Genomic DNA, 26,151 nt, shown 5'->3' with positions numbered 1-26,151 from the left:
CTATACAATGACTTCTTTTTTGTTTTACTTACATTTGGGTTAAGGCTGTTTCTTGTACACCAGGCAATCAGTGTGTTAACCTCTTCTCTGTATGCAATCTTGTCCTCTCTCCTGATGAGACCCATGACTGTGGTGTCATCAGCAAACTTGATGATATGATTTGTATTAAAGTTTGCTGTAGTCATGGGTTAGTGTAGTAAACAATAGGGGGCTGAGGATCCAGCCCTGAGGAACACCTGTGAGTGTTATGCTCCTAGAGGTATTCTTTGCCCACAAAAACTTCTGTGGCCTGTTAATCAGAAGTTCAGAATCCAATTGCAGGGGTGTTTGCTGATGCCCAGATGTACTAGCTTACTGATCAACTGCATAGAGGCAACTGTGTTAAATGCTGAGCTAAAGTTGATGAGCAGCAATCTCATATAGCCGTCCTTGGTCTCCAGATGGTCAAGAGCAAGATGAGATGTGACCGCTACTGCATCAGTCATAGATCTGTTTTCTCTGTAGTTAACCTGCAGTGGATCAAAAGTTGATGGTAGTTCTGCAGACAGGTGTTTCTTGACTAGCCTCTCAAAACATTTCATAACTGTGGATGTTAGTGCAAGAGGCCTGAAGTCGTTCAAGCTGGAGGGTGAGGCTTTTTTGGGTAAAGGGATGTTATTCATTACTCTGTAATAAGAAGGGAGCTTTGCTAAGCCAAGTGAGGTGTTAAATATATCCGTGAGTACTGAACATAGTTGGTCTGCACAGGTCTTTAACACCTTATCCCAAGATATTATCAGAACTGGTTGCCTCTCAGGGAATGACTTTCTGTGGCACCCTTTTTACTTCCATCGAGTTAAGGCTGAGTACTGCATTATATTGCTCTGTGTGTAACCTTTGCACAGTTGTGGTGTTCCCCTCCTCAAATCTTCCAAAAATGCTATTCAGCCTGTCTGGGAAGACAATGTTATCATCACATAGTGCAGCTCTCGCTTTATAGTCCATAATTTGTTGTATACCGTGCCACAACCATCTGGTATCCCTCACGTTCTCGAAGTGGTTTAGTACCTTCCTCCCATATTCCCTCTTAGCCTCTTTTATGCCTTTCGTCAGGTTTGCCCTTGTCACACTTAAAGCTTTCCTGTCATTTGCCCTGAATGCTGAATTTTGTGCCTTCAGAAGATCACAGACCTCACTTGTAAGCCATGGGTTTTGGTTAGCTGTTGCGACGATGCTTATGATCTCTGTAACATCATCAACGCACTTTATGATGTAAAAAGAAGTTATGTCTTACCATAACATTTCATCTGTATTGTTGATCCTCATTCAGTCATTACGCATGGGTATCGGTTCCGAGCTCAGAACTGAGCCGGCCATTTTCCAAGCTCACGTTAGCTTCAAACTCTCGAGCTAAACTCTTACCCACAATCCCCCTCTCCCGGTTACCTCAGATTGAGTTTGCAAGTTAAAGAAGGCAGAGGCTACCTCTGGTCAAATAACCTAAGAGAACTGCATGGTGAGATCCACTAGAAACCACAGGAGGGGGAAGGAGGGGGGGTCGTAATGACTGAATGAGGATCAACAATACAGATGGAACGTTATGGTAAGACATAACTTCTTTATCTGACATTGTTAATCCTCGTTCATTCCTTACGCATGGGATAGAGTCCCCAGCTACCACTATTCCTGGGAGGCTCTCATGGAAGGGTATTCCTGAGCACCAAAAAACCGAAAGATGCTCTTCCCCTGGAGACCAAATCCAATTTGTAATGATTGATGAAGGTATAAGGCGTAGCCCAAGTTGCAGCTGCACAGATGTCATGTAAAGAAGCTCTGGCATGGAAGGCAGCAGAAGTTGCCACCAATCTTGTTGAATGACCTTTTATGGTAGTAGGCAACGAGATATTACGCTGTGTGTAAATAAAGGTCACATAGTCCTTCAATCATCTAGCTAATGTGACCTTAGCAACAGCAGATCCTAATCTAGATCCAGAAAAGGCCAAAAATAACTGGTCAGATTTACGAAAGGGTTTAGTCCTGTTCAAGTAAAAACAGATTTGCCTGTGTATATCTAGGGTATGTAGGCAATACTCCCCTCTGTTTGAATGGTTGGGAAAGAAAACTGGCAATTCAATGGCTTGATTAATGGACATTTCAGAGATCACTTTAAGCAGAAATGACGGATTAGTTCTCAGAGACACTCTATCTCTATGAAAAATCAAGCATGGAGTCTTGATACATAAAGCTTGAAGTTCAGAAATATGTCTGGCAGAAGTAATAGCGACCAAAAACAAGGTTTTCGATAATAAATACTTGAGGTCGCAAGAAGAGGCTGGTTTGAAAGGTGCCACTGTCAGAGCTTGTAGAACTAATGATAAATCCCATGGTTGAATAGGTTCTCTAAAAGGTGGCTTCAGATGATTCTCACCTTTTATGATGGTCTTACACAATTTATGGGACATAAGAGAGGAATCTTGGACACCTTCATGAAAATTAGAAATTGCAGCCAAATGAACTCTAATGGTAGAGGCCGATAGACCCGATGGAAACAGGTCGGCCAGATAGTCTAATATTATCGACACTGGTGCTGAAAAGGGGTCTACTTGTTTATCTTTCAGCCAACAGGTAAATCTTTTCCACTTGCTCAGATAAGTAATTCTAGTGGAAGACTTATGAGAAGCAATGAGAATATCACGTACTGCTAAAGAAAGATCATTCTGCCTGGCAATCAAGGGAATTAGAGTAGACAAGCCGTTAGCTTCAGGCTGTTCAGGTTGGGATGAATCAGGTTCTGTGGGTATGAGATCAACTCTGGGACTGGATGGAGAATCCATGGTCGATCTAGTAGGTGAGGCCAAAGGAATGGGAACCAAATCTGTCAGGGCCAATATGGTGCTATGAGGATTACCTTGCTCTTCAACTGCCGGGCTTTCTTCAGAAACTGGGGAATGAAAGGAAAGGGTGGAAATGCGTAGAGAAGACCCAAGGGCCAATCGTGGACTACAGCGTCCCTGGGTGACTGTCCCAGAGGGGGAATCAGGGTGAAGTAGCTGCTGCATTTGTAGTTGGTCAGGGATGCAAAGAGGTTGGAGCAAGGACGGCCCCAGCAGTAGAAGATCTCCGCCGCTATCAAGGGATTCAAGGACCACTCGTAAGGTTGAAGAATGCACCTGCTGCGTCTGTCTGCTATCACGATGGAACTCCCGGGAATGTGCGTTGCTAGAAGAAAACAGTTGGTAGCCATCGCCCATTGCCATATCCTCATGGCCTCTCGACAAAGGGGGTAAGATTTGGTTCCACCTTCCTTGTTGATGTACCAGACCACCACCATGTTGTCTGATTGAATCGCAATTGTCCCAGACAGCAGCAGGGGATGGAATGCTTGCTACACCAGAAGCACCGCCCTCAGCTCTAGAACATTTATATGCAGATGGGCCTCCAGTTGGGACCAAGTGCCTTGGTCTGTCTGTCCCTGACGTAGCCCCCCCACCCCATCAGGGAGGCGTCCGTGGCCTTGGGTTGCTGGGGGGAGAAGGGGCAAGACCATTGTGAGAGATTGTGCGTCATCCACCAATTTAAATCCTATTTGCACCTGTGGGTTACTCGAATCATGGCTGAAAGAGGATGCTGAAAAGGATACCATTGGGTGAGAAGTAGCTATTGTAGAAGCCTCATGTGAAACCTGGCCAGGGGAACAATGGTGATGAAGGCTGCCATGGAACCCAACAGCTGTAGAACCAAGTGAGACGTGGATTTTTCCTTTGAAATGATAGGAATTAGTCGTTGCTTTATCCTTAAAATTCTGTGCTCTGGAATAGCAGCTCTGCAGTTTTTTGGGTCCAAGATAAGCCCTATGAAGTCTGTCGACTGAGATGGGGTGAAATTGGATTTCTGCCAGTTTATGGTTATGCCTCACCTTTGAGCAGCGAGGAGAGAGTATGCCAGGGCTTTTTCCAGTAGATGTCTGGCGGGGGCTGAAATGAGCCAGTCGCCTAGGTATGGAGACACCTGGAATCCTTGAAGTCGCAAGTGAGCTGTGACAACTGCCATGCACTTTGTGAACCCTCTGGGGGCTGTAGAGAGTCCAAAGGGCAGTACTCTGAAGTGGTAGTGACTGGCTCCCGCATGGAGGTGCAGAAATCTTTGTGATGGCCTGTCCACCTTTATGTGGTAGTACACATCTTGAAGCTCTATTGAGCACAAGCAATCATCTTTTTCCAAAAGCGGGAGGATAGACTGTATAGTGACCATCCGGAATTTTTGTACTCACAAACTTGTTCAATGCACTGAGATCCAAAATTGGTCTCCAGTCCCCGGTTTTCTTTGGCACCAAAAATAGTCTTGAGTAGAATCCGGATCCTATCTGGCCTGGAGGGACTATTTGGATGACTCTTTTTCTTAGCAGCTTTTCTATCTCTAGTGTTGCTTCTTCCCTTTGACTGGGTGGAATGCTGGGAAGATTCTTTGAAGGGACGGGATAAAGACCGAAGGGGATATGATAACCTCTGGTTATGATCCTTTGTACCCAAGAATCGATGGTGATGGTTAGCCAGGCAGAAGGTTACAAGGAGAAACGTCCCCCAACCACCTCCAGAGGAAAGGAGTTGGGCTGCTTTTCAGGAGCGCTGGTAGGCTTGATCAGGGAAAGAATCCCTGGAACCCTGGTTAAGCGGTCCCCCTCTGCCCCAAAAGGAGCGTCTTCCCTGTGAGTTTCGCCCCCTGCCTCTGGGGGAGAACTCAGCCTGTGTGTCACGGAAAGGACCCTGAGATTTCTTGAACCATATCTTCCCACTCTTCTGGTTTCGGGAGAAAGCACGTTGAGGGGAAGAATAATGGACACCTACGGCAGAAAGGGTCTTACCGTCCTGTTCACATCTGGCCAGTGTGCTTTTAACTTTGGGCCCAAACAACGAGGAGGGCTCAATGGGGGCATTAAGAAAGGAAGACTTAAAAGGTTCTGCGAAGTTGCATAAGCGCATTCAGGCATGTCGTCTCAAGACTGCAGCTGAACCCGCTGCTCTAGCTACTCCTTCTGATGCGTGAGATATCAATCGCATAGAGAAGTTAGATATAGACTCAATGGTGGCCAGCTGTGAGGCCACTTTGTCACGGACCTCATCAGACACTGCACCAGCCAAGGTTTCAGAGAGCTCAGAAACCAGATCCCTTTGAAGCCTGGTAAAATGTGCCATATAATTCAGGGACCTGATAGCAAAGGTCGCTGAAGCAAAGGTACGCTTCCCTAATCTGTCCAGGGCCCGGGACTCTCTGTTAGGTGGATGGACAGTCTGGCTTTCTTCTTCTGCCAGATCCTTTTTTGTTGTGACCGCCACCACCAAAGGATCTACAGGAAGACCTTTGGACCAATGGGGATCTGAAGCAGGAGGGAACAAGATCTTATCTGGCCTCTGGGGAATAGCTTCAACAGTATCAGGGGCCTTTCAAGCATGCTGCACAATAAACTTGACAAGTTCGTCGGCAGGTGGATTAACCCAGGAGATAGAGGGCCGGGAAAGAAAAGGCCTGCAGGAACACAGATTCCTCAGGGGTCGGATTAGAGGGCTGCCAGTCACCTCACTGTTTGAGGATTTCAAGGATATCGCCAAAGGATACCTCAGAGGGTGACCTAGGGGATCCTTCCCCCTCATCGAAATCTGTGTTTTCAGTGAGAGACTCCTCTGTGGAGTCCATGTGCTTCCTCTTACACAAACTTTTCTGGTAGACCTCCTCAGCAGGAGAAGCTGGGGAAGACAACAGAAAAGGGGATTCCTGAGGGAATATGTCCTGAGGCCCTTACTCCCGGTGTCCGCTAGGTGCGACTTGTGAAACCAGTGTAGCAGAGGAGGGTGGAGGTACAGACAGTCCGGTATCGCCCGCAGCAGCGAAAGCCTTCCCCATCAGTTGGAAGGCTGGTCCACCCAGAGAGGAGTGTATGTCAAGGACAGGGGGAACTCCTCCCCTAAGTGGCTCAGCCTGCCAACTCGGAGTCCCTAGATGGCTGTGGAGCAGCAAGCTATGCGTGTCACAGCTGACATCCTGGGTCGTTGTAAAACTATCCTGCCATGAAGGCAACTGCGGTTCCTTAGTGAGATCCATAAAGGGAACCGCAGAAGGGGAAGACTGTACTATATTCCATGGATTTCAAAGGCAATGAAGGAGGAGAATAAGATGGCGTCTTTAGAGATGGGTGATCACCTCCCAAGGAAGGATAGTTCCTGGGGGTTGGAATACTTCTGCCCAAGAATGCATGGTCCACAAGACGCAACACATCATGCTCAGAAAGACTTCTGGTGGCCCTCACAGAAACTGAGGGAGAAACAGGTCTGTCCACAAAAGAGGCAGACTCGGTGCCCATCTCATCTGACTACAACAAGGACAACGGTGCCAAGAAAGACTGAACTACTGTAGTCTGCACCGAAGAAATCATTGGTGCCGATGTCATGATCTGCACCAACACAGGGATTGGTGCCGAAGTGTTTGTCAGTACCGAAACTGGAACCGACAAAACTGGAGTCAGTAATAAAGGCCTCGGTTCCGAGGAAGATCTCTGAGCCGATGCGGTCAAGGTCTGCGCCGACTGAATGGTCGGTGCTGATACAGTGGTAAAGGTCTGAACCGAGGAACCCCTCAGTGCTGATATATAGAAGGCTGCAGGAGAGGACAGAGCCGAAATCACTAATGGAGATGAAGGCCTCGGTGCCGAAGGTCTGGGCACTGAAAGCACTGGGGCTGACCGAGAACTCTGGAGCCAAACTTTTAGCCTTTTTAAATTTTGGTTGGTGAGAGTCCCCAGCTGAGGACAAAGGCAAGGATTTAGCCTTAGTAGAAACATCCACTTTCTTATGGGCTTTAGGAGGGGTTGAGACCTTTGACCCAGAAATAGCCTCTGAAAAGGGAGATTTTAGAAGTCCCTTCAGTACCAGCTTAGTTTTCCTTTCTAACAAAGTTCTATTAGAAAAGTTTTAACATATACTACAAGGTGGTTCAACAGATAAATGGGAAGCGCCCAAACAATAAACACATAAAGAGTGTGCATCAGAAGTAGGCAGTTTGTGTCCACAATCATAACACCGCTTAAACTCCGGACTACCCTTTTTATCTGCTATATTAACAAATAGAAAAGTACCAACAATGTAACAAGAGAGTACCCGCAGGTACGAAAGAGAAAAAGAAAGGGATTACCAACGATGGTAAGGAGAAATTACCTCGTGGTAAAAAGGGTAAGTAAAGGACAGAAAAAAACCTGAGGAAATTATGCACGCTAGATGCAATAGGGTAAGAGACAATAAAATATCAACTTTTCTGACAGAAAAGTAATTTGTAAAATAATTAAACAATTGACTGTACTTAGCTCAAGAGAAGTAGCTTGGCACAACCGGATGGCAACGCGGCAAACGAAATCTGGGGTGAGGGGGATTGTGGGTAAGAGTTTAGCTCGAGAGTTTGAAGCTGACGCGAGTTTGGAAAATGGCCGGCTCAGTTCCGAGCTCGGAACCGATACCCATGCGTAAGGAATGAACGAGGATTAACAATATCAGATGCCATCATTGCATCAGTGTATTCATCTAGTTCGATGTGCTGGTCTGTTGTGACCAGCCTCCTTGAAAATGCTCCAGTTAGTAAATTCAAAACAATCCTGGAGAGCTGATAATGCTCCCTCAGGCCAAATCCTTATCTGTTTCACCGAGGGTTTCTCCCTGACCAGAGCAAGTTTAAAAGCAGGCAACAGCATGACAGAAAGATGATCTGAGCCACCAAGGTGTGGATGCCACACAGCTTTGTAAGCTTGCTTTATATTGGAGTACACTTCATCCAAGGTACTCCTACCCCTTATTGGAAAGTTTACATGTTGGTAGTAATGGGGGAGTACTGACTTTAGATCAGCCTGATTAAAATCACCAGCCACCACACAAGCAGACTCAGAGTGTTTATTTTGCATGTCATAGGTAGACTAGTACAATTTTGTGAGTGCCTCATTTGTATTAGCAGTAGGTGGGATATATACCACTGTTATGCAGATTCCATGTTAATTGTTTTTCACCTGCAATTCATTTAATCAACTACATTTGATATATACCATTCACTTCTTTGTTATAGTGAATGACATATGAATACTCAATTCCTGTTTTCTTTGATATACTAGTTAATGTTAGTACAACTGCCCTGACAGCTGCTAAAAATAAAAGATTTTGATAGAACTTTATGAAAGCAAAATGTGTAAGAGTAATGTTACTATAACTTACTTTTGGTCATCGATATTGTCTCCATGTGGTCCTTCATTGTACAGATGCCCATCGCTGAAGTCAAAGAATGAGAGTGTGTCAAGCTCTACATCATAGAAGTACATTTTGGAGTCTGGTGTACCATCAGCCTACAAAAACAACCAAGAAAAAGATCAAAACAAAATAAAATACAAAAAAAAAAAAAACAGGGAAAGAAAATACCATGATTATTTCTCCACACACGGTGTTTTCAGATAGATGGTCAAATGTTTCTTCTTTTACAATGTCTTTCTGCCCCTCAACTTTTCCTGGGTTGATGCAACTGTAATGAGAAAGGCCAAGTGAAGCACTGACAATTCAGCTAAAAAAAATGCCCTTCGAGGATCTGCAATCTAGAAGGAGGTGCTGTGTGGAAGGACAGCTGTGACATATCAGAGCAGTAGATATTCAAGTTCAGAGATCACTGCTGCAGTAGTATTCATAAAGCATGGGGATAAACTAAGTGTATGAAACTGTAACAAGCCAGAATCCTATGGCTTTTGTCTTCCCCAGTGAGATGGTTTCTTCCTCAAACTGCAGATATCACATCAGCACTGGGTAGAAATGTGAAAACAACCTTGTACCACCTTTGGTTCTTTATAATGAGATCCAGTATTGGCTAGTACTAACAAGTGTGACTGTAGCATTTGCCCATAAGGGTATCATGTTAACCACCCTGAGCTAAAAGATAAATTAAAGAAATACAGACCCTAACAGTTAGAGCATGGGCTTGGGAAGACACAGCTATCCCTCACACTCTCTCCCGTATGTTAATATGTCATATTATTTTGGAGCATATTTTTCGTGGCAGTGCAGAAGGTAAGAGGTAGTCCCTACTGCACAGCAATCCCTGGATGAAAGTCACAGTCATATTTACACTGTTTATCACTGGGATCATTGCACCAGTAGTATTCACAAAGACTGAGAAGAGTATTGGCCCTAATGGTAGAAAACGCATGGGGGAGATGGAAATCTCTATAAGACAACAGTAACAAAGCCTGCCCTACTTCTGGAGTTCACATCCAATTTGTAGTGCTGGAAAAGATGGGGGTGGAAGTCCAACTAGCTGCCTCATATGCCTTTAGTCAAAACTTTTCAGAAATGCCAACAGAAGACGTCACCAACTCGAGTAGAATGAGTTGTTACTTTATGGTCTAAAGATCTGCCAGGATGGTCACATCAAAACAATGCATTTAGTTAGACATTCTTATAAAGTTTTGTAGATACAGCTTTTCTCAACTTGTCATGTCTCCTTCAGTCTTTGGGTCTTTCTAAGTAATATTTGAACTGTCTGCATATACAAGGCATGTAAAAATATTTCCTTTTATTCTGTGCTTTTAGGAAGAAGACTAGAAGTTACACTTTCTGGGTGAAAGACAACTCAGATACCCCCTCTAGTATGAAGGATTGTGTGCCCTCAATGTTACTCTGCCCTGACAAAAGATAAGTTATGGCTCAAACTCCAAGTCAAGCCATAAAAGCCTGAAGTTCAGAGACTCTGGCAGAAGAAGTAATAACTATGAAGGAAAAGAGTCTTTCAAAAATAATATGTTACAGTCAGCAGCTGTCTCAAAGGGAGGTAATGTTAGTTATTCTAAGGTAAAGTTACGTTTCATGTAGATATCACTGTTTTTATGTTGCCTTAGATGAAGGGTACCCTTTGTTTAAATAAGCATCTTTATTTAAATATCACTTAAGTCATAGACCATCATACATTTATATAAATGAAAACAAACCACATATTCTTTTATCTCTGTTACTATATTCACTACTACTAGTACAGTTGGTTTAGACTTTGATTTCTGTTTTCTGGGAATTGCTTTTTTTGTCAGCCACCAGAACTAACATCAGCAAGGCCTTACTAGCTCTAGACAATTCCAATATTGTACCACAGCTCAAAAAAATAATTTCCTTAGTTACAACAATTTGTTCACTCAGTATTTCCGACAGAGTAGTCTGCAGGGAATTTTAAAAGTCTGCCAGCTCATTACACTCCCAAAAATATGTTCCCATTTACCTCTTTCTTCCCCATCACACCTCCAACATTTGCAATCTACCTGAGGAAAATTATTTGGAATCTGCTTGGAGTATAAAAATATCTATGTAAAGACTTCCAAGCAAAGATCTTAAATCTTCTAAACTTTGTCACATATTTGGAAGCCATACATACATTTCCCAGTCTTTCTTTGTAAACTGCTTATCCAATCTCTCTTCTCAATCTTTTCTAATCTCCTCTGAAATATTCCTATAGATATCATGCAATATTTTGTATGCTCTACTAATTATCCCTTTTTAACAGCAGCTTCTTTTCCGGATTCTATTAAAAACTCTACCAGTGCTGATCCTTAACTTAGGATTCCCCTATTCCTTTATACTCTTATATCAATCCCTGAAAGGGAAATCAATCTTTAGCCTGCAGCCCAAATGAGATCTTGGCCTCACCCCAATCTATTACCTTCCCTCTCTAGTTATTTGTTCCCAACACCTTGGTTCCTTTCCCAGTTTTCTCCCAGTAATTTTCAGCCCCCTCTAGCCTATTCTCTGTATCGCTAATCTATTTCTTGAGCTTCCCCCATTTCATTATCATTTCCACTTTGAATTACAGCTTTATGCTTGTGCTGTGTATAGGGGCCTTAAATGTGTAGCTCTCAAATACCCCATTAAATCAGGTAATCCCAAGCCACCTTGTTCAGTTGGAAGGATCAGCTTATCCCTTCATCCGTGCCATCTTCCCCCCTCCAGATAAAAATTCTTTAACTCTTTATTAATTACTATCAACAACTTCTCCTCTGGTTGACAAAATATGCCTGCCCTGTGTATAAAACTGAAAGACTAAAAACATTTTCACTGCTTGTATCTTATAATCCATATTCCTAAAACAGAGCTTCTGGTTTCTCAGTTTTTGTATTATTTTTCTTTTATTTTTCTTTAAGTCTCTTCTCACACATCCTTAGATGCCATAACAGAATCCTTTTTAACTCCTAAGAACTAAATTTTATCATGTCTACATAAATATGGGTATTGCTGAACCAATTCATGTGTAGATACATAGTTTATAGCTATTGCTTTTGTTTTATCTTTATTCATTTTGCATCGTGAAAAGAAATGAAATTGTTTCAGAATGTTCCACAGCAATGAAATGACCTTATCTAGTTTAGATGAAGGATACCATTAAGGAAGAATTTGGTTACAGAAGCAGCAGCCACAGAGTGATATGCTAACATAACTGACAGATGGACTTGAATGAAAGCATAAGTTAGCCATGCTTTAAAAAGGAAGTTCAAGTAGCTTACAACTTGCTACAGTAAGGGGATCAATTTGGCTAGGTGAACACTAACACAAGTATTATTTCCAAGTGACAGGTCTTCATAATTTATTAAGAACCTCTGAACTATGCCAGATGGGGATCATGGAACAATCTTCTAGGATGCCAGACTTAGGCTGACTAGACTAGAACACAATTATGTGCATTCTTAAATTATCAGGTGCAGTGCTTGGGGAGAACCATGACACCTTCTTTCTGAAGTACAATGCCAGACAGCCAAGATTGTCTGAACCAGAATGAACTATTAGGAAGAATCCTACCCTCCCTTTCTTGGCCATTACTAGTACTTTGGCTAAAACACAAACTGGAAGGAAAGCACAAAACTGCTCCATGCTCCAACTGATTAAGAAGGCCTTCATGTCCCAGGCATACTGTCATGGATACATGGAGAAGAAAAATGTTTGCCTGACAGTTCTGAGCAACTGCGAAAGTCTATCAACAGAGTTCTGCAGGTCTGTCTATATCTGGAATAGTATACCCACACTAATAAAACTCTCCAAAAAGATCAGTCATTTTAAACCACTGTTCAAACATCTTAACCAGTCCTGGTCCTGCAAATGCTCATCACAAGGTTAAGATTGTGTTCACCATACGATACTCTCCAAATACTCTCCTTAAACAGAATACTCTCAACCTCTTACTGAAATGACAAAACAATTTTTATAGATAACTGTGGCCTGAACAATTCACTAAGTTGCATGTGGGCTTTCCCTTTAGTAACTTCCAGCTCTGTAAAATCTTAGAATGTATAAATGTAACTACTGTTTGTGTATAAATGTAAATAGAAATGTAACTACTCTGTGTTTAACTGGAACTTAGTATAAAGCGATGTAAGCAAATGGAGTTTTTCTTCCTGGGCCTCCACTGAAAATGGGTACTACCCAGTCAGACTTTCCAAATAAACAAAGACAAATAAATAAATCTGAAGATTTTTGGATCCAGCAACCATTTGTGGGATGCTGCAGAGGTGCTACACAGAAGATTGGCTATGTAGTTCTCTCCTTATGGGATGTATACCGTTTTAAGAAGGCAGATGTACTGCAATGTTAGATCCCATGCCTTCATGGCTAGTATCCATAAATATGATTGGCTACTTTCCATTTGTCCACTGATGTATCCCATCAAATGGTGATATCTTTGAAAAGTGTAAATGCCCCTGGGTTCCTGGTGTCCTTAAAGACCTACAAGGTGTAAATACAGCTTTGCCACTCCTTGTCACTGATGTGCATGTTCACAGTGCTGGGGTCATACGGTCGCTGTATTTCAGGTTTTCCAGGATAGACTAGGTCCAAAACATCTTTTCTCAAAATCAGGATGCCCGGGAATTAAATCAGAGGCATCTATAGGTTCTTTTTAACGTAATCTGCCCACCAAAGAAACTCCTCCTTAACGGCCAACAAATGAAAAATGGAAGTGTCCAGGGGTCAAAAGTATTAGATCCACAAATTTCTCAGAAATACTGTATTTTCCTCATCTGAAATTTAGCCAGAAGTACCACTAGCATAGCTCTGCTAACATTCTCCAAGGCCCTCAGCATTACTGTTATGCTCTTCCTTTGGGTGTAATCCAGGAAAAGGTTTCTCAGAAGGAATCTACTCTGTTGGGTTAGAAAGACTTTGAACTAGAATGCATTCATCAGCACACCTAAGAACAGTTTAGTTTTGGAAAGGTACAAGTTCAACCTCTGAGGACTGCTAAGGATCCCTAAAAGTTTGTTCGGCATGAAAATGGCAAAGTTGGAATTTTTCTTCAGTCACTCTTGCAAAGAGACTTGCATCATACAATCATCCAGGTATGGTACATGTGGATCTCCTGAGGCCAACTTAATTTGGATGAATGGGTGGGCAACTGCAAATTCACCACTGGTTTAGCACCAATGATCTTCATGGATAGTGGAAACATGTAAGTACACAACATATAATTATGCAGCCATCTATGGAAATTCATATTGCAAAATATAAAAGCTAATAATTACCACAGAAATGCAGGGCTAGGCTTCTTAACATCCTCACAGATAAATAGCCTACTATATAACTGTAAACCTATGAAACTGAGGCCCTATTCAAATACATTTCTACCAGAGGTTAGGACTACCATCAAAACTGCATTTCAGGTTAAACGTTTTAAGGAACAGCAATCTGCTGATTCAGAGTGAGCTTGGGTTAGCTTTTCTAAAATATAATTTAAGTTCCAAGGGGGAACCCACCCATTTCTTTGGTGATCTAACATACTACAACCCCCTATGAAACCATATGACCAGAAACAGAGAAGTTAAGAGAGGTGGAGTCCAGGGGCAAAAGGGCAGAAATGTCTAAAAAGTGTACCTTAACAGAAGTGTTTGCTAAGTCAGAATAAAACAGTTCATGCAGGTAATGCAGAAAGTACAGTTGTGTACCTACCATAAATGTAGATGTTCAAGTGTATTTACGGTTGCAGTCATTACACTTGGGTTATCCTGCTGGCAGGCTACCCGCAGTTGGCCTGAATTCCGAAGTCCTGGTCCGGCATCGGTTGCTGTCACCTCGTCCCTGAAGTCAGTGCGCCAGGGGTATAAAAGATGCAGCCGACGCCATTTGCTTCAGTTTTTCTTGCCCCAGATGTCAGGTGCCCCCAAAAGGGTAGGCTGTAAAAATTATGATCATAAAAAAGCATGCACATAACCTTCATCTACAAGCAAATACACCACATAGGTTGTATAGAATAGAGAGGCACAGAAGTCCCAGCAAAGAAAAAAGGGGGATGGTGGGAGGGTAACCTGGACTGCAACAGTGAATACACTTGAACATCTACATTTATGGTAGGTACACAACTGTACTATGTTCATCGTGTTTCACTGTTGCAGTCATTACACTTGGGTTGAATCCCAAAGCTGAGGTTGGGTGACTGGGCCTAATTAGAGTTTGGAGTGGCTATGAGGCCCTGCAGAACTGCAGTGGCAAAGCCTGCTCTGGATTTAGAGTAGACAGGTAAATGGTAGTGCTTTGTAAAAGTGTGCACTGAAGTCCATGTTGCAGCCTCCAAAATATCCTTGGTTGGTACTCCTCTGTGGAAGGCTGCTGAAGTGGCGGCTGCTATGGCAGAATGTGGCCTAATGTCCTTGGGCACTTATTTGCTTTGTTGTGAATAGCAGAAACGAATGCAGTGGCCTATCCATTTTGAAATAGTCTGCTTTGAAATGGCTTTTCCTTGTGAACCCGCAGCATATGCCACTAAGAGTTGCTTAGTCTTTCTGAAGGCTTTAGTCTTGTCCAAGTAAAAGCATAGCTGTCTGTGTATATCCAAAGTATGCAGAAGTCTCTCCCCCTTATTCTGTGGGTTTGGATAAAAGGTAGGCAAATGGATGGTTTGGTTAAGAGCCACGCTGGACGCTACCTTAGGCATAAATGTTGGGTTTGTCCTTAGAGAAACCCTGTCCTGATGGAAAATAATAAAAGGTTCTACAGCCATTAGTGCCTGTAACTCTGAGACTCTTCTTGCCATGACAAGTATTTTATCTCTGCTGTATTGGCTGGTTCAAAAGGAGGCAGTGTGAGTTTTTCCAAGACAAAATTGAGGTCCCATGTAGGTATTGGAGCTCTCCTTGGAGGTCTTATGTTTTTGGCCCCTCTGAGAAACTGTCTTAGCAGTGGTTGAGAAAAAATAGGTGGGTCTGTATTGTAATGAGCTGAAATGGCAAGGGCATGGATCTTAATTGATGAGAAGGATAGGCCTCTGTCCAGCATCTCAGTTAGGTATTGCAAAATCTGAGGAATATTTGGTGCAAGCGAGTCAGTTCCCTGCGCTTGGTTCCAAGCACAGAATCTCTTCCATTTTTCTGCATAAGATTTTCTGGTGCTGGGCCTCCTGGCCTCCAAAATAACATCCATAACTGCTTTAGAGAGAGGTGTGTTCTGAATGATTACATTATCCACCATGCAGCCAGATTTAGGGTTCTGAGTTGGCTGTGCAGGATATGATTGTTCCGTTGGGTCAGCAAATGAGGTATTAGAGGTAATGTCCAGGCTGGGCCTTGAGACAAGCTCTTTAGGATTGGGTACCAGTGCTGGCGTGGCCAGTCTGGGGCAATCAATATCATTTTTGGCTTCTCTTGCCTGACCTTTAGGAGTACCTTGGAGAGGAGAGGAGAGGCAGAGGATGGAAGGCATATACTGTAAGGGCTTTCCAGCTGAATGAAAGGGCGTCCACTTTCCATGCTTGCTTGTGATAAGTCCGAGTGCAGAATCTCTGTAGCTGGCAGCTGTGAGGGGAGGCAAATAGATCTATGCCTGGGCATCCCCATTTCCCTGTTATCATGTTGAAGATTTGTGGATCTAGTTTCCACCTGTGAGGATCCATGAGGTTTCTGCTTAGTTCGTCTGCCAAAGTATTTGTCTTTCCTGGCAGGAATCGTGCTTGCAGATGTACTTGATAAGTCAATGCTGTGTTCTACAAAGTCATTGCTTGCCTGCAGAGGGGGTAGGAATGTGTCCCCCCTTGCTTGTTTATGTACCACATGACTGTAGTATTGTCTATCTTTATCAGTAGTTGTCCTGGATGAAGTAGGTCCTTGAAGGCTGTCGGGGCATTTTGTACAGCTAGCATCTCTTTTTGATTGATATGAAGATGCATTTGATTTGTGGGCCATGTGCCCTGAATATATTTTCCTGCCATGTGCGCTCCCCAGGCATAATCTGATGCATCTGTTGTTAGTGTCTGCCTGGCAGTGGGTAAGGTGAATGGCTGTCCCTTGTTGTGGTGACAGGCCAGTGCCCACCATTGAAATTCCTGTTGCAGGCAGGGAATGAGAGTAATTACTGTTTCCAGGCTGTGGCAATGTTGAGTCCAAACACGTTTTAGATACCATTGTAGTTTCCTCATATGCAGTCTTGCATATGGAATTAGAAGAATGCAGGATGCCATGTAACCCAGAGCCTGCAGAATTTTTCTTGCAGATAACTGGGTCTTTGTTGCCATGTCTTTGAAGTAAGAAGTCAGATGCCTTTGTTTGTTTGGTGTGAGATAAGTAAACAACAAAAGGCCAGCAATATGCGATCCAGAAGTAACAAAAAGAAAATAATTAGATCAAATACATACAGATGGCTGAATAATAACCCTTTATTAGACAGACCGGTTTCGGCAACCAATGCCTTCTTCAGTGTATGACTTCTAGCATCATGTTGGGCTGGCGTGAGATAAGCCATCTGGGCAGTTGTATTTAAGCTTGCACCCAGGAATATTATCGCTTGAGAGGGTACTAGTTTTGATTTATTTTCGTTTACTGTGTACTCTAGGCAAATTTTGGGATGTCCAGAAAAGTATTTAGAATAGACAGGTCCAGAATTGGTCTCCAGGCTTTGTCCTTTCTTGGTACTAAGAAAAGTCTTGAGTAAAATCCTTGTCCCTGCTCTTGTGGCACTGGCTGAATAGCCCCCATGTCCATGACAGATGAAACTTGTTTTTGTGCCTCTTGCCATAGATTGCGTGGCAGGTCTGACATAACTTTTGCCTTTGGAAGGGTGTGAAAGTGGAACCTGTAGCCCTGAGAGACTATATTTAAGACCCATTTGTCCTGGGTGATCTTGTGCCAGTTTTGTGAAAAAAGTGCTATCTTTCCCCCTAAGGGTGCTGCCAAAAAATAAGTGCTTGGCATTGGCAGAGGGAAGTCATTGGGACTGTTTTATATACGGCTGTGATTTGTCTTCTCCACTTTTGGAAGTAGAAGCCCCCCATTGTTTGGGCCTGTATGAGCCCTGGGGCTGTTGCCTGCCTCTAGGGCATCTGAATCTTCTACCTCTTTGTGGTCTGTCTGACACTGGAAACGACCAATTCTTAGAGGGCCAGTTCCTGATAAATCTGGGTGGCTGTACCTGTAAGAAATCCTTTACTGTCTGCATAGATTTTGCCTTATCCTCCATTTTCTTCAACACCTCTTCTGCCTTAACACCAAACAAAGTATCATGATGTAATGGAGCATCCAATAATTTTGCTTTAACATGATCAGGCAGATTCTGTTCCTTTAACCAAGCATGCCTTCTAATAACAGAACCTGTAACAGCGGCCCTGCACAAGGCCTCCAGTGAATCATAGCCACATTGCAAAGTATGTTTTCTCACTTGTTCAGCTGCATGCAATAAATCCTGCATATCTTTGTTCTTAAAACATTCAGAATTTGTCAACATTATTTGTTTTAACAAAGACATTAAGTACTCCAGAAACTATTTATCTTTTATATTTTTTTTTTAATCTGCTCTCTCTATATATCATTTTTCCTCTTCCTTGGTCTTGCACTTTCTCTTCTTGGTTTTAAAAGATGTAATAAGCCTTAACATGTTGCTATTTACAATGTCTAGGAATTTTAAAGTCCTTTTCCTGTGGTAATTATTTTCATTGTCAACGTCCTATGTGAGTGTAATCTGTTATTGTTTTACCTCTGTCTTTATGTGGAGCTTTTCTCCCCGGGCCTCTACTGAAAATGGAAATATATCCAGTTAGACCAGCCCGGTTAACAAATGTAAAATAAATAAAATAATAAATATTGCTGATATCTGAGCATATGAAACTGACAATTTAAAGCCCTTACAGCCAAGGTAGCAGAAGTGTAAACTTTTTTCCCCCATCTGTCCAAAGCCCTAGAATCTCTATTTGAGGGGACAGGGTTTTTGGCAGTAGCAGCCTTGACCCCTTTGGGACCCTGTGAGATAGTTTCTGGGTCAGCAGCAGGGTTTTTGTAAAGAAATTTATGGGAGTCTGGGACCCTGTAGTATCTGTCGGGCTTAACAGGGGCAGGAGGTTAAGAGTCTGGAGACAGGCCGGACTCTGAAAAAACATCATCTACTATGTCTAGAACAGGGGGAATTGCAAGAGGTCTGTGCTGAGGAAGTAAAAAAGTCTCCAAGTCTTTTCTTAGAATCGGAATAATCCTGGCTCTCCCAATGGAAATGCTCCCTCATGGTATGCAGGGTTTCCCCAAAAGAATAGTCCTCAGGAGGAGAAGCTGAAGGAATAGAATCTTCAGCATCAGAATCCTCATAGGGAGGAACAGAATATCCCTGATCAGAAGAGGAATCAGAGGAAATGGAAACCTGATCAGAGGAAACATATTCAGTGTCTTGCCTAAGCCTCTTATCAGGAGGGGGATGGGACCCCCTGATCAAAGTAATTAGGTCTTCGGCCATTTTGAGCATCTGTTTCTTAGGCATAGAAGTCTGTCGTGGAGAATGCTGTACTGGTTTCCTTGTCTTTAAAACTGTTTTAGACCGTCTTGGATGCTGAAGTAGGCTTTATATAAAGTTGTGTAGGTCTGAAGACACCCTCAGAAGCCAATGCCTGCTCAGTGGCTCCGGACCCATTTGAGGGATTAATTTCTGAAGGGTCAATACCTTGAGTATCCAGAGGCCTAGCTGTCTCCACGTGGGAGTCGGAGGCGGCCTGTGGCTCTGAGGTAGCGGGAGTCAGGGGCTGCAAAAGCGCCTCACTGAGCACCAGCGAACCGGCGACTGGCCTAGAAGAGGCTTCGTCGTCGGTTTTGAACCACGGATGCTTGTCCTCGTCTTTATCCTTGCGTTTTTTATGAATTCCAGTCATCGGTTGTTACGACGGCATTATGTAGTTAAACCTTCTGCCAAAATAATGAAAAGCAAAATTGTACCGACGCTTAATAGTGCATTGGTTAAATCTAGCACATAACCAACTAGCAACGTCGTGGTCAGGGCCTAAGCAAGGAATACAGTAAGAGTGGAAATCCTTATGAGGTATTTGCTTCCCACAAGAAATACAATTGTTAACTTTTTATGACATTGGTCTGGAGCAAGAAAAAAGTTTCCCCAATGGGGTACTTAGCTTTATTGAAGACTTCGGATCTGAAATTCGATTTCGAAAATCTCAGGAGTCGGCCGACCAGCACTTGCGAACTGCTTTTGCTTTGGGCACCGCGCGGCAATAAAGACTGAAGAAAATGGTGTCGGCTGCATATTTTATATCCCTGGCGCACTGATGTCAGGGAAGAGGCGACAGCAACCGACGCCGGACCAGGACTTTGGAATTCAGGCCGACTCCGGGTAGCCTGCCAGCAGGATAACCCAAGTGTAATGACTGCAACAGTGAAACACGATGAACATCCAGGGATGCCCCTGCTTGTAACTGGTGCTGGCCTTTGTTTTGGTATCAAAAAAGACGTTATGTTCTTAACATAACGTTCCATGTGAGTTGTCCGTGTCACCAATCATTCTAAACTGATGGGTTCGAGTCGAATTGTTTAGAAGCCCAGATCCTCTACGAAACCATTGGATGGGGGTTGGAGGGAGAGATGTAAGAATGAATGGAGAGATGGACAACTCACATGGAACGTTATGGTAAGAACATAACTTCTTTATGTGAATTTGTCCTATTTCACCTTCTTAACTGATGGGACAGCGTCCCTAGCTCCATTAATCCTGGGTGGCTCACGGAAGTACATTCTTCAGTACAGTGGACCCAAAGGAAGCCCCGTTCCTGGAGACTATATCTACTGTGTAATGAAGGTAGGAGGTGTTGCCTAAGTTGTTGCTGTACAAATGGTATCTATAGGTACTTTGGCACAAAAAGCTGAACTAGTAGCAATGGCTCTGGTTGAGTGAGCCTTTACTTTACCTGGTAGTTTCTTATTTGCTGAATTATAGGCAAAACAAATACAGTCTGACAGCCATCTGGACAAAGTGGTATTTGCTACTGCCGTACCTTTTTTAGCTTCTGAAAATGACACAAAAAGTTGATGGGTCTATATTAAAAGACCAAAAAATTAAAACCACGAACACCTAAAGAGTGAAAGAAACGGAACCTCAAACTTGCTATTGTGGGGGGCTATGCCCTCACCCCCCCCCCCGCTAAATATATATTCCAACTCCGAGATCGCACTACAGTGAGGAAAGGGTAAATATTCCAATCTTCACTGTACCGCAACCTGACAAACACCACTTCGAAGTTCCATTTTTTTTCGCTCTTTAGGTGTTCGCGGTTCTGCTCTTTTGGTCTTGTAGTATAGACCCAAAGTTGATCAGATTTTCTGAATTCATTTGTTCTATGTAAATAGAAACGTAACTGTCTGTGGACATCAAGTTGGTGCAGCATATACTCTGCCTTACTGCCATCCTTGGGGGAAAAAAGACTGGCAATTCTATGGTCTGACTTAGATCGGATTCCAAACAGGAAGAAGATTGGATTTGTTTGCAGGGAAACTGTCATTGTGAAACAAGAGGAATGGGGGTTTGATTGAAAGTGCTTGTAGTTCTGACACTCTTCTCGCTGAAGTAATGGCCACTAAAAGGATAGTTTTCCAAGTTAAGAATTTTAACTCGCATGAAGATGCAGGTTCAAAAGGTGGAAGAATTATCCTGGATAGGACGAAGTTGAGGTTCCATGGTGGAAGTGGAGATTATATTGGTGGCCTTAAAAGACAAGTGCCCTTAAGAAAAGCTTTACACAACCTATATGACATAATGTTTGGCCCTTTTGATATTGCTACTAATTGTACCCTGATGGCAGCAGCTGCAGCACCTTCTTCAAAAAGCTTTGTTAGAAATTCTAAAATAGTGGAAAGGAGTGCAGAATGTGGGTCTATTTTCTTGTCTTAGGCCCAACTAGAAAACCTTTTCCATTTGCTAAGATATAATTTTCTTGTAGATGTCTTATGAGAAGATATCAAGATGTGTCATGTGGCAGACGAAATATTTTCTAACTTGGCTATGTTTAGAACCGGAGCAGCCAAGTTGTCAACTTGAGGGCCTGTAGAGACGGGTGAGGAACTCCTGAATAATGGATCAAAAGATCCAGCACTGGGTCCAGGATTCAAGGTTCCTCCTGAAGATGAGGTTGTAGGAAGGGGAACCAGATTTGACAAGGCTGGTAAGGGGCTATCAGAATTAAGGTCCTTCCTAATGTGCTGGCTTTCTGTATGACTTTTGGAAACGCATATAGGAGTCCCGGGGGCCAATTATGCATCAGTGCATCTCTCTGGGGCTTCCCAGGAGGGGGAATGAGGGCAAAGTAGTTGCTGCATTTTGTATTTGTGGCCGTGGCAAAAAGATCGCAGCAAGGCTGGCCCCATTTGCAGAAAATGCTTTCCACTATCTCTTGTTTGAGGGACCACTCATGAGGCATCAGTATTTCCCTGCTGAGCTTGTCTGCAATCACGTTGAATCTTCCCAGGATGTGCACTGCTAATAGAAAGCATTGGGAGGAAGTTGCCCACTGCCAAACTCTGAGGGCCTCTTGACAAACGGGGGTATGACTTGGTTCCTCCTTATTTATGTACCATACCACTGACATATTGTCTGTTTGAATTGCAATCATTCCTACAGGTAGAGATTCTTGGAATGCCTGCAACACTAGGAGCACTGCTCTCATCTCCAGAACACTGATGTGAAAGTGAACCTCGTGTTGTTGCCACATGCTTTGGGCTCTTCTTCCCAGATAATGCCCCCTCCCCCCCAATCTGGGAAGCATCCATGGTCACTGTGAATACCGGAGCAGGGGGAAAAAAGGGTTTGCCTATCATCACCTGATCTGATTGCAGCCACCAGCGTAGATCCTTCTTGCAAGCCTGCGTCAGAATAATTTTGTAAGACATCAAGCTTTTGCATTGACCATTGTGCAAAAAGAAGGCACTGCAGGATTCTCATATGCATGCATGCCAAGGGAATCACTGTGATAGCAGCTGCCATTGTGCCTAGTACCATTAGAACCTCACTGGCTTGTACTTTTGTTTTGTGTAGAAGATTCAGAACTTGTTTTTGAAGGACATGAATTCTCTCTTTTGGAAGTTTTACCATCATTTTGACTGTGTTTAACTCTGTTCCTATAAAAATTGTATGTTGAGATGGCAATAACGCAGATTTTTCATAGTTGACCTTAATCCCTAACTGTGCAAATAGTTTTAAGGTTGTGTCCCTTGCTTGGATGAGTAGTTGCTTGGTGGTGACGGTTAGGAGCCAGTCATCCAAGTAGGGAAACACCCGGAATACTAGTCGCCTCAGGTGAGCAGTGACTACTGCCATGCATTTGGTGAACATTCTGGGGGCTGTAGTGAGACCAAAGGGCAGAGCAAGAAACTGAAAGTGACTGGCTCCCAGCCGAAAGTGCAGGTGACTTTTGGATGGCCTGTCCATTTCTATGTGGTAGTACGCATCCTGAAGGTCCATCGAGCACATACAATTGTCTTTCCCTAGAAAGGGAAGTATTGACTGCAATGTGACCATCCAGAACTTTGTTGTTTTTATTGACTTGTTTAGTCTGCTGAGCTCTAATATGAGTCTCCAGTCCCCTGTCTTTTTTGGGACTAAAAAGTTCCGGATCCTATTTGGCCTGTGGGGACAGACTGGATGACTCTTTTTTTTCTAGTAACTTTTGAATTTCTACAGTTGCTTGATCCCACTGATTGTGTGGAACATCTGAGATTCTTCTGTTTTGCAGAGGTGGCATTGAAAAGGGCACTGAGTAACCTCTGGATATGATTCTTTGTACCCATCTGTCTTTTGTAATTTTTAGCCAGGTGACTGGGTAAAAAGACATGCATCCCCCAACTGCCTCCAGAGTAGGACAGACTTGCCTCCTTTCAGGAGTGCTGAAAAGGCTTCCTGAAAAAAGACTCGCGGTCACCTTGGTTCTGCGGACTCCCTCTACCCCATGGTCGCAGTCTTCCCTTATATGTTCATAGGTTGGTACTGGGCTATCTGCCCGAAGGCATATATTACCCCAGCCACGTTGTGTGGTATTCACCACCCCTTTTAGTAGTTCCCTAGACCCTTGTACTAGCAGCTAGTACCCTTGGCCCCTATCTAGTAGTGCTGTTGGTGTGATCCCCGGTGTGAACTTTCTGTTACCCATCCACTCATCAAGGTTCCTCTTGAAGAGTGATAGTGAGGGGCTCTGTCTTATGTAGATCGGGACTCTGTTCCATAGTAAGGGAAGTCTCTGCGAAGGGAATCTATCCCTCCAGCATGTTCTATTTATTGTTGTGTTGAGGTTTATATCCCTAGAGCGTGTAGCTCGAGTAGATTTGGTTTTGTTAAGATGGAGCATGTTCAACAATTCTGGGTTGGACATGGCTCTGAGAAAGTGGTATGCAACAGAGAACAGTCTTAGCTTTTTCAATCGTGCTGCATAGGGCAACAGTTTGAGGCCAGTAATCCTCTTGGGTAGGTACCTTTGTGGTCTCTCCAGCTGCTGGAGATGTCTAGCCAGGTACATTCCAATTGGTGCATTGTACTCCATAATGGGTCTGATGAGGGAAGAGTAGAGGGACACCATTACATCCTTAGATCTTGATGCAAACCCTTTCGTGATCAGATGGGTCACATAGAAGGATTTTCTAACCACTTTTTTTATTACCTTCTCCTCTGCCTCTGAAGGTGGATTCACCACATGTGTCAGGAAAGACTTTCTGGGATTTCCAGAACCACATCTTTTCCCCCTTTTGACCCTAGGGATAGGGTCTGGAAGAGGTGGAAAAATGTACTTCCACAGCAGAGTGAGTCTTTTCCCTCCTGTTCACAACTGGTTAAGGTCTCTTTTACTTTAGGCCTGAAAAGGGATGAGCCATCGAAAGAGGTGTTTATAAAGGATGACTTAAAGGGTTCCGCTAAGTTACATAGGCGCATCCAGGAGTGTCTTCTAAGGGCGATTCCTGAACCCACAGATCTACTCGCTCCATCGGCCGCATAACAGATTAGACTCATGGACGAGTTCACTAGGGAATTAAGGGTGGAGAGCTGAGATGACGCTTTCTCTGATGTCCCCTCAGCTACTGAACCCTGGAGAGAATCTCCAAGCTCTTTTATGAGCTCTCTCTGTAACTTAGTAAAGTGGGTTAAACAGTTCAGTGACCTGAGAGTAAAGGCCACTGATGAAAATATGAGCTTTCCATATCTGTCCATCGTGCGTGAATCCTTATTTGGGGTATGTGCAGATGAGTAAGTTTCAGATAACTCCTTTTTAGTGGCTGCTGACACAACCATAGCATCTACCGGAACACCTTTTGTTAAAAATGCCTTGTCTTCTGGGCTAGTGATAAATTTATTAGGTTTCCTGGGAATGGGCTCCAATGTATCTGGAGACTCCCACACCTTTCAAAAAAACAATTCCATGAGTTCGTCGAAATGTGGAGACACCCAGGAGGAGGAGGGTCGAGATGCAAAAGCTTTCAGGTACACAGACTCCTCATCAGTAGGGTTAAAGGGCTTCCAGCTGCCTCTCTGTTTTAGGATCTCTAGGATGTCTGCAAAAGAGACATCCTCAGAGGGCAACCTTGGGGACCCTTCTGATTCATCAAAGTCTGTGTCAGATGTAATTGACTCCTGGGGGAGTCCAAATGCTTCCTCTTGCAAGTTTTCTTTCGAGGAACCTCCTCAGAAGCATATTCTGGAGAGATCTCAGAAGATAAGGGTCCGCTTACTGGGGTTTCCTGAATCTCTTGATCTGTATGCATTCACGGAGTCAGGTTGGCTGAGACAGACACTGGAGCTCTAAGGGATGGAATAGGAGTAACCAAAGGTGAAGCTGACTTCGAGGACAGGGCTCTCCTCATAGCCTCAAAGGTCTCACCTCCATGGACTGAAGGAGGTTCCAGCTCTAATTTAAAACAAGGTTATCAACAGGGTAAAGTATTTAAACAGTAATATCCGATAGGAATAAAACACAACAACCTTCGGATCCACACCAACAAATCTGAAGAACAGTCTAAGCTATTAACAAGATACACACTAAATTTCTAAGTAGAAGGAACCCTCTAAATAAAATCGGGCTATCCTCAAAACTACTGTCTATATACTAATTTAACACTGCACACTTATCTAAATAGTAACACACTCTTTTATGAAAACTATGAAGTGGGATAGGGTAAGGGTAGGTCCAATAACAACAGACCTTAAAAGTTTAAAGGGATTCTATCAAATCTAGGATATAAAGCAGCATGATATTCCGTACACTATTAAAGCACACTATTCTAAGTTTACTCAAGAAAAATATACAAGAAAGTAAAGAAAATAGCTGAAAATGTTTGTCACTTGGCCTGAGCCAGCTGAACAACGCTCAATCTGTTTCCGTGGCAAATGTGATCTGAGGAAGCACACTAGGGCATGATGGGATAGGGAATTAGCCTAGAGCTAGTTGAAGACCTCGAGCTTGTAAAAACAGCCAAGTGGGAGCCGATCCCATCAGTTAAGAATGAAGGCGAAATAGGACAACTTCACATCAGAAATTATTTTCTGTTTATACAAACAAGATTTCCTAGAAACAGGTTTTCTTACTTCATTAAATACCTGTAGCAAATCTTTAGAATAAAGGTACCCAAATGAAATCAAAAAGCTATAATTCGAACTGTTAGATTTAGGGTTAGAAGATTTGGATGAACCAGTGACCCCTTGTCATCTGCAAGCAAGTCCATCCTGTTAGGTAATGTCTGGTGATTGCCCTTAGCCATTTGCATTAGAAGGGACAATAAATTTTGTCTGGTTGAGATCTTTGAAGTCTCTCCTTACCTTCCAAAGAACATTGGAAATGTGATGAAAGAAGAAAAGAATACAAGTATCACTGACCAATGAACTGAAAAGGTATCTATTTTCCAGGATTCTTTAT

At 43.2% G+C, this 26,151-nt stretch overlaps 1 protein-coding gene across 1 annotated transcript in view; it reads right to left on the bottom strand.

Annotated features, from left to right (window-relative positions):
- The window catches only part of IFT140 (intraflagellar transport 140), a 3,212,973-nt gene that overhangs the window by 1,832,540 nt on the left and 1,354,282 nt on the right, over positions 1-26,151 (bottom strand). Inside the window, exon 18 of the mRNA XM_044089294.1 lies at positions 8,223-8,350. Coding sequence (XP_043945229.1) covers positions 8,223-8,350 — 128 coding nt within the window. The remainder of the gene's footprint in view (positions 1-8,222; positions 8,351-26,151) is intronic.

Source organism: Protopterus annectens, chromosome 12.part0 (assembly GCF_019279795.1).
Source record: "Protopterus annectens isolate FY-2018-M chromosome 12.part0, PAN1.0, whole genome shotgun sequence".
Classification (NCBI taxonomy): Eukaryota; Metazoa; Chordata; order Ceratodontiformes; family Protopteridae; genus Protopterus; species Protopterus annectens.
Note: the sequence above shows the minus strand (reverse complement) of the source record. Positions and strands in the feature narration are given on the sequence as shown.